At 40.8% G+C, this 9,494-nt stretch overlaps 1 protein-coding gene across 1 annotated transcript; it reads right to left on the reverse strand.

Annotated features, from left to right (window-relative positions):
• Nucleotides 1–7,059: 7,059 nt before the first annotated feature.
• On the reverse strand, nt 7,060–8,813 carry LOC138369186 (probable elastin-binding protein EbpS). The gene is made up of 2 exons (XM_069332125.1): nt 8,780–8,813; nt 7,060–7,553 (listed from the first exon to the last, which is right to left on the reverse strand). Exons 1-2 carry the CDS (start codon nt 8,811–8,813, stop codon nt 7,060–7,062), a joined length of 528 nt encoding a protein of 175 aa, XP_069188226.1.
• Nucleotides 8,814–9,494: the final 681 nt, after the last annotated feature.

Raw genomic sequence — 9,494 nt, forward strand, 5'->3', positions numbered from 1 at the left:
GAAAGGATCCAGAGTCTTCAGGAGAAGACGACAGTGTAAATAAGTGTTAATACCCCTCCCCCTGTGTAACCTTTTATATATTATTTATTGGTGAAGGTATTAATTATAATCTTAAGTTTTTGCCTTTCTTTCCCTTCCCCTTTTATTTTACTTGCATCACGGATCTCATCCCTTGAAAGCCACTACTGGCTTGGGGCCGGATACCCTACCTCTAATAACATCAGACTACGAACCCAGTTGCGACCCGAGAGGGCCGTAACACTGGTTTAGACTTGGGAGCTTGTTTGTAGAACGTTCTTTTTGCTTGACCAAACACAAAATCTAAGACCGATTTTGGGTATTTTAATTTCGTCCCAATTTCAAATAGTTTTGTTATTTCGCCATCAAAAAATTCAGGGCTGCAAACTCTCAGGGGCTCTGAGAAACATTCCAAAAAATACTGCACGCTTAACCTGAACATGATGAGTAGACTAAAAATCATCATGTTCCATATTTTGATGGACAAGTAAATTTTGCCCCAGCCCTGAAAAACCCCAATATTAACCCAGTGTTTAAAAATAGTAATACAGTTAAGTCCTTGTTAATTAAGAACTCACCCTCGTCTGTAGCAGGTTGTGTGTACTCCATCCCTCGTATTGATTGTGCACGTGTTTACATCTGCAAGACTGGTAAATCTCTTCTTCACGTTTAAAACAACATTCAAATGTTATTCGTACAGCCCAGCATTCCAGTGCCTTATGTTTACATGCCAGTTTATTCGATCATTCTAACGACTTCAGGGGGGCGAAATGTATTGTTAAAGTAAGGATTTCGTTGAACAAAATGTGATTGAGTCCACTCTGATCAAACAATGCAACAACAGTCTTAATATAAGTAAGCCCTGGCATGTACAAACTAGAACCCCATATAAGCTTTAATACAGCACGTCATTAAAATATTGCATCCATTTAACATCTTTTTCGTCCCCATTATCCGTAGGTTTCATCCCCTTTTCTTTAATTGTAAATTGGTCAAGGGCCATTATTCTTAGTTTTTTTGTGGTCAGGTTACTTGCCCTGGCGGGTATAAGGTCTGCCATCGGCGTTTCATTCTTTCTTTACGGGCTCACTATAGCCTGTGCTACATGGACGTGTCGTTCTAAGTAGCTAAACAAAAAAAGAAACTTTCATTATTCATTCTAAAAATGCTCTGAAGATGAATTAAATAGAAAACGCGTTTAGCATTCTCTATTTTTCACATGTTCACATAGTTATTTCATTGATCACCTCACTTTGTGGGGCCACGTGAGCAATACAAATGCGAACAAACTAGAATGGTCCCCAAGCCAATAAGCCACTGAAAACTCCACACACCAGAAGGATTCAAATTCCAGACAGCCAGGAGCACTATGCACCATTACGTACCTCATTCTTTACCCCCACTCGACGACCGTGACTGTACAAAAGTCGTTGGTAGCCGAGGCTATATCCCTAACGACCCGACGGCACTTGGCGGTAAGCGTGGGCATAGATATTTCATCGAATCACCTCCCTTTGTGGGGCCAAGTGAGCAACACAAATGCAAACAAGCTGGAATGATCTCCAAGCACATATGCAACTGAAAACTCTACACCCCAATAGTGACTCTCTCTCTCTCTCTCTCTCTCTCTCTCTCTCTCTCTCTCTCTCTCTCTCTCTCTCTCTCTCTCTCTCTCTCTCTCTCTCTCTCTCTCTCTCTCTCTCTCTCTCTCTCTCTCTCTCTCTCTCTCTCTCTCTCTCTCTCTCTCTCTCTCTCTCTATATATATATATATATATATATATATATATATATATAATGTGTGTGTGTGTATATGTATATATGACAGTGTCAGACCACGGAGGAAAATTGAAACAGGAATTTCCTTAAGTACTTTCGTATATTAATACTTCTTCAGACGAGGAGTATTTTCGTGAGATACACACACACACACACACACACACACACACACACACCTTAGGGGCCTCGTAGCCTGGTGGATAGCGCGCAGGACTCGTAATTCTGTGGCGCGGGTTCGATTCCCGCACGAGGCAGAAACAAATGGGCAAAGTTTCTTTCACCCTAAGTGCCCCTGTTACCTAGCAGTAAATAGGTACCTGGGAGTTAGTCAGCTGTCACGGGCTGCTTCCTGGGGTGTGTGTGTGTGGTGTGGAAAAAAAAAGTAGTTAGTAAACAGTTGATTGACAGTTGAGAGGCGGGCCGAAAGAGCAAAGCTCAACCCCCGTAAAAACACAACTAGTAAACACACACACACATATATAAATATATATATATATATATATATATATATATATATATATATATATATATATATATATATGTATGTGTGTTTTCTGTAAACTGTAGCATTGCAATAAAATCAAATAAAAAATAATAGGGGTGGTAGGAAAGGAAAAGATTAAAGTATTCAGTGTGAATCCACAAGGTCTTCTCTGAACACTATTTTCTTCTTCGAGGATGTGGGTCCCTTTAATTAAACCAGTGGTGTTACCCCTTAATATATATATATATATATATATATATATATATATATATATATATATATATATATATATATATATATATATATATATATATAAATATATATAAAGAAAATCATTTGTTATTCCCTTCATCAGAATCTTCCACGTAGTCATAACATCTTGATTCTTTTTGGATACGCATTCAAAAAATATCTTCAGAATAAAAAAAAAAATCATTTTCGTGTGCTATTCTCTGGAAAGTTTACGATCACAAATACAATTGGAAGAGATGCCATATTTTCCTATTACTTTTAAGGAGGAGAGTCCCGGGAAGTGTTTGTGCGTGTGTTATTGGCGTGATGCCGCCCTCCCTGGTTATCTCAGCCTATTGCAACAGATAGGCCGATCTTAGCTCTTCCCAATAGCACTGTTAAGATAAGGCCAAGTTATAAATTTTCAGTGTTTTTTTGTGTAAATGCGTGTAGATACTGTGACACACACACACACACACACACACACACACACACACACACACACACACACACACACACACACACACACACACACACACACACACACACACACACACTTACACACACACACACACACACACACACTCACACAACAGTAATAAATTTTCAAGCTAAGTGCAGTTCCCCGGATGTGCAGTTCAGCTCCCCTTGTGTCAAGTACATTACCCGTCATGTCAAACGCAGCACCCGTCATTTCAAACACAGCACCCGTCGTGTCAAACACAGCACCCGTCGTGTCAAACACAGCACCCGTCATGTCAAACACAGCACCCGTCATGTCAAACGCAGCACCCGTCATGTCAAACGCAGCACCCGTCATGTCAAACGCAGCACTCTTCGTGTCAAACACAGCACCCGTCATGTCAAACGCAGCACTCTTCGTGTCAAACACAGCATACCTCCGAGATGCTCACTGCATTTTCATGAGGCGCGAGAGTAATCAATGCCGTGTGTTGGTGTGTGCTTGGAGTAGTTCTCCCGACGTGGTCGACTTGCTGCCCTCCTCCAGGAGGTGAAGTGCGGGGCCTCTGACCTCCTCTGGTCTCTGTTCTCATCACGATAACTCTCTTCCTGTCAACGACTCGGGCCTCTCTTACAGCAGCAAGCTGGTTCTGTTACGTCTCAGTACCATTCAGAGTTATCACCTACTGTACACTAGTTGCTAGGTAAATATAGTGTTTACCTAGGCCAATATGAGCTTGAAACGCATTCTTAGAATATGTTTAATTTTTAGTCATGATGCAATGGACAAATACCTTCAGCCGGTTCGCTACAAGATTCATGGAGGTGTTGCTGCTGGTTGGTGAGGGCTGAGAGGAAGAGGGGAAGCTGAGGGGTGCTGGTGTTGAGGGTCAAGTATGGGAAGGATGACGAGTATGATGTTGGGGTAGAGGTGGGGAGAGGCTTGGAACTGTAGGTAAGGAGGTTTACTAGCCTTGGCATCTGGCCTAGACAACTAGCTTTGACAACTAGCTTTGACAACTGGCCTCAACTACTAGCTTTGACTACTAGCCTTGTTTTACCTGCTTAGTTTGTATTTTATCTATTCGGTATTGTGGTTGATTTGGTGACGTTGGTAGTGGTGGTGTGACGTAAGTAGTGGTGGTGTGACGTTGGTAGTGGTGGTGTGACGTAAGTAGTGGTGGTGTGACGTTGGTAGTGGTGGTGTGACGTAAGTAGTAGTGGTGGTGGTGGTTACCTATCAGTGAGTATGGAGGAAGGGAAGATAACTATCAGGAGCAAGAACCATGACGACTATATAGCTATTGAAGGGATCAGGATAAGGATTTGGGATGCGACAGGGGAGAGGAATGGTGTCCAACCACTTGGACGGTCGGGGATTGAACGCCGACTTGCAAGAAGCGTGATCGTCGCTTTATTGTCCAGCCCAAGTGGATGACCTTATAGATGTGGATGGAGGTGGCTTCCACAACGTCTTCTCTCAGTGCATTCCTCTTGCTGACGACCAGTACAAGATACTGGTATTGCTTTACATATCTTCGATTCATTTGAGTTCCCCCTGTATCGTCTTGCATTTTCGTTATAATTTTAAGATGTTAGCTATCTCTACTTTGTCTATTCCCATAAGTATGATGTATGTTAGGATGATATCCTGTCTGTCTCATCTTTCAAAGGTTTTCAGATTTAGTTTCTTTATCATATTCTCGTAGCTGGACACTCTTAGCTCTGGACCAAGTCTTGCGGCTAATCACTGAAACTATAAGTTTGTTTTGCGCTGGTCAAAGTTCGGATACCAGGCTCGTGCTGCGTATTCCATTATTGGTCCAATATAAGAATCTGAAACACCAATAAGTATAGGAATATGCACCAAACAGTGCTAACTTAGCAGTGACTACGGTAGTTGACCCGGCCAACTAACCATCTTGTAGTCGTTTATATATAAATTACGTTCCTGACTTTCGAATTCTTTGTCGAATCTTGTCTTAAAGATGTGGATGGAGTTGACTCCTTAACTTCTTGTGTCAGTGAATTCTACTTGTTGATCACCCGTTGAGGATGGAAGTATTTCCTTTCATTTTTCGACTCATTTGCGTTTCCAAATACTACTTAGATCCTCTTGATCTACTTTCTCTCAACATGAATAGCTTTTGTTTTTTCACCTTACCTGTTCCCTTCAGTATCTTCTATGTTGTGATCGTATCCCCCTATATTTCTTTGACCCTCTTGGGTTGTGAGATCTAGTTCCATTAGTTTATCCTCATAGCTTAACCCTCTTAACTCTAGCATCAATCTTCTTACAAACTTCCGTTCTTGTTCAAATTCGGTTTAATGCTCCACAGAGGGTGGATTATATACCAGTTCTGAGTATCCAAGTATTGGTCTAACAAATTATGTGAAGATTGCCTTGTGGAAGTCCTGATTTAGGTTTCTAAGCGACATCCTACTGTTTTCAAGCGTCTCATATGATGCTGATGTTACCCAGTTTATGTGTACTTCCGGTGGCAGTGGCGGTGAGTGTGATGGTGTTGGTGGAGGTGGTGGTGGTGGTGGTAGTGGAGGTGACGGTAGTGGTGGTGGTGGTGGCGGTAGTGGTGGTGGTGGTGGTGGTGAAGCCGACGAGAAAGTCTTAATTAAAGCCGAGGCGACGGATGGATTTTTTGTTCATTAGGCTGATGACGATGTCAAGTTACTTGAGTTTTATAAGCTTATCTCCTCGACTCCCGTGCCATGACACCACTCTGCATGACACCGCTCCGCATGACATACTTCGTCCTTGCCAAACTCATTGATATGGTTCGGCACGCCTTGACAAAGTTGTTTTCAGCATCTCTGCTGGCAACATCTTCGCAGACATCCCTGCTGACCTCTTCCCTGACATCTCTATTAACACCATCGTCCCAGCCAAAACATTAACAACATCGTCATCTTTATTGACAACATCGTCCCTCCATCTTTATTGACAACTTCGTCGCTGCCATCTCTGCCGACACCAACTTCCCAACCATCTCTGCTTACTCCATCTTACCTGCCATCTCTGCTGCCTTTGATCTGCCATCATTCCTAGTGCTCCTGCCATCATTTGGCTCCTAAAACTCACAAAACTCAGGTCCGTACACCACCTCCTGTGGTCGATGTCCCACACATCCCTACAACACCCATCACTGCCGTTGCTGTCACATATTTTCTGTAACTACTTAATAACTTTGCCAGCCCTCGCCTGCTCTCTTGTCTACACACTACACAATAACAAGCTATGTCTTATGAACATTGTAACCAATACTCACTCAAGGAGATCATTCCTCCTACAACCCCAGGTGTTGCCAACATCCAGACACCGAGGGTCACTCCTTCATCCTTTTTAACACTTGAGCTGAGTCATAAACGTTTACTATAAAAGGAAACATTGTAAACGTGAATATTAAAATATATAAACATTGGAACTGAAGCATATAGATTTAAAGGCGGACACACACTCACACACACACACATAAACATACACACACATACACACACACACACACACATACAGACACACACACACACACACACACACACACACACACACACACACACACACACACACACACACACAGTCATTGTCATTGAGGCAATGACGGTGATGGGTGAGGGTGTGTGGGGAGGATTAGTGTAGGAGGGTTATGGAAGGTTGAGGGGCCTATGGTTGGGAGGCTGTGAGTGTACTGTTGGTGCTATGGTGGGAGGGTGGAGGGGCGAGAGAAGGGGGTGGGGAGTTGTCTTGGTGTAGGGCGTAGTGTTTTTCACACTTGAGTGTCAGAAAACTAGTTTTCTAGAAAAGAGAAGGGTGGGCAGACTGTACCTCTTACAGCACAATATCTCAAATAACCAATAATAATTTGCTAAGGTGAAAATTGGATTTGATGCATAATTTAAAGTTAAATGAATAAGTTCAGTTTATCCATATTCTACAACCACATAAAGGAGAAATTCACAAGCACGTACTGGTATTGATCAACATTTACGTCAAAGAAAATATATTCTGATATGGCAGTTGGCACTCTCAGTTAAAAACCAACAAAAACAGAGTGCAATTTCGTCCTGTTTTCATCTATTGAAGCCAAGTAAAATGTGCTGCCTCAATGACTTGTTCATCATGAGCTGTTTCACTGACTTGTTCACCATGTGCTGCCTCATTGACTTGTTCATCATGTGTTGCCTCATTGACTTGTTCATCATGTGTTGCCTCATTGACTTGTTCATCATGTGTTGCCTCATTGACTTGTTCATCATGAGCTGTGTCACTGACTTGTTCATCATGTGTTGCCTCATTGACTTGTTCATCATGAGCTGTGTCACTGACTTGTTCATCATGTGTTGCCTCATTGACTTGTTCATCATGTGTTGCCTCATTGACTTGTTCATCATGAGCTGTGTCACTGACTTGTTCATCATGTGTTGCCTCATTGACTTGTTCATCATGAGCTGTGTCACTGACTTGTTCATCATGTGATGCCTCGATGAGTTGTTCATCATGTGCTGCCTCGATAAATTGTTCATCATGTTCTGCCTTAATGACGTGTTCATCATGTGCTGCCTTGATGACTCATGAATATATTTATATTCATTGGCTGAGGATCAACTTGCAGGTTTGTATCCTATAATGGGAAGGGTGTGTGTGGGGAAGGGGGGGGGGGGGTATTTTACCCTCCGTTATTCACTACCAATATTAGTAAACAATTAAGAATAACTTTTTTTAGGAATCAGCAAATGAATGTGGAACGTGGGATTTTTTCTTCTTAAAAAACAAATATGCTTTGAATAAAATGGTAGCAATACAATTATTATTATTATTATTATTATTATTATTATTATTATTATTATTATTATTATTATTATTATTATTATTATTATTATTATTATTATCGTTATTATTATTATTATTATTATTATTATTATTATTATTATTATTATTATTATTATTATTATTATTATTATGTGCGTTGTGCATGTGCGTTGCTGAGCAACAATATATATGTTTAATGTCCCCCAGTTCTCCTTGCTATTCACCCCTTCCCCCTTCCCAACAATTCCTCAGTCCCGATCCCCTCATACTCCCAGCCTTTCCCCACTCCCCCATCCCCTCGTTCTCCTCATCATTACTCCCTCCTGTCACCTTGTCACCTTGTCCTAGCCACAATCCCCAACTCGATCGTCCCTTCGCCCTCCCCACTCCGTCATCCCCTCGTCCTCCCCACCATTACCCCCTCCCCTGTCACCTTGTCCTCCCCACCATCAACCACTTCTTTCCCTCGTCCACCCCACCAATCCCCACTCCCTTATCTGATGCATTCCCAAATGATCTGATGTTCCCACCAGAAAATTAGGAACATCAAATGAGCTGATTTTCTCATCACTTAAAAATAAGAAGAACAGTTAAAAAAACGAAATGAAAAACAATGAAAAAATAAAAAAATAAGCTATACTCATGAAATGAACGGTATGGTAAACAACACAGCTCAATTCCAAGGCAATGGCACACAAAATAATTCAATAAAAATAAAAATAAACAAAAATCAATGAAAATTCAATTTATCAATGAAATCGGAAACACTGAAATGGAATCGTAACATATTTAGTAATAGCATGTGTTGCTATTACGTGTAACAGGTGTCGCTGTTTTTCAAAAAATCGTGTTTTTAATTGTCACAGATATGTCATCTATATAGTAGGTATATAAAAACACGCGTGTATTAGAATGGATCGTTGAGTCAAAATTTCAAAGCAATCGGTGAACAACTTTTGGAGATTATAACGTGTGTTGCTCTTACGTCCAATAGATGACACTGTTTTTCCAAAATGCATGTTTTTTTTTCCTGCCACAGGTACTATAAGAGTATGTATGTATATAGTAGGTATAAAATCACGCTCCTATTCGAACGCAACGTTGTGTCAAAGTTTCAAAGCAATCGATCAAGAGGTTTCGAAGATTTCCGTCACATGCAAAACACACGAAAAAACACAGTTTAAATAAAAGCATGTTTTTTTTTCCAATCACAGACATGACATCAATATAGTGTGTATATGAAAACTTGTTAGGATGCGAATGGAACATTGTGTCAAAAATTCAATGCAATCGGTGAAGAACTTCCGGAGATTAGCGATTATGAACCAACGAACATTTACCTTTTTATTTATATAGATTATTATTATTATTGGTGGAAATCTTCTGCACCTCTCTGAAAACTCCTTAATTTCAAACTATCCAGGTAGTCGTGATTAATCAGTCCTTCTGTCAACATACCATGAAGACCAGTCTAATTGTTTTACTCTAAGATTGTTAGTTATAATATAAATGTTAATTATAATATTATCGAACGCTATCTGCAATGATAAGTATCAACGGGCCTCAGGCCTAGTACAGTATGTCGAATGCATTTAATGCCTTTCCTCCCACATGGGAGTAAAAACAAAAAAGTGACTGCAGTTGTATCGTACTGTCGATCATTATCATGAAATTCTCAGTGCAATGTTAATGATCTATCC

The sequence above is a fragment of the Procambarus clarkii genome, chromosome 27 (assembly GCF_040958095.1).
Source record: "Procambarus clarkii isolate CNS0578487 chromosome 27, FALCON_Pclarkii_2.0, whole genome shotgun sequence".
NCBI lineage: Eukaryota > Metazoa > Arthropoda > Malacostraca > Decapoda > Cambaridae > Procambarus > Procambarus clarkii.

Excerpts from the sequence above, each read along its gene's own strand:
- LOC138369186 (XM_069332125.1), bottom strand. The coding sequence starts at position 8,813 with ATGCATTTTGGAAAAACAGTGTCATCTATTGGAC. Across the intron at positions 7,554-8,779 it reads AACAGTGTCATCTATTGGAC|TCATCAAGGCAGCACATGAT; the intron begins GTAAGAGCAACA and ends TATATTCATGAG.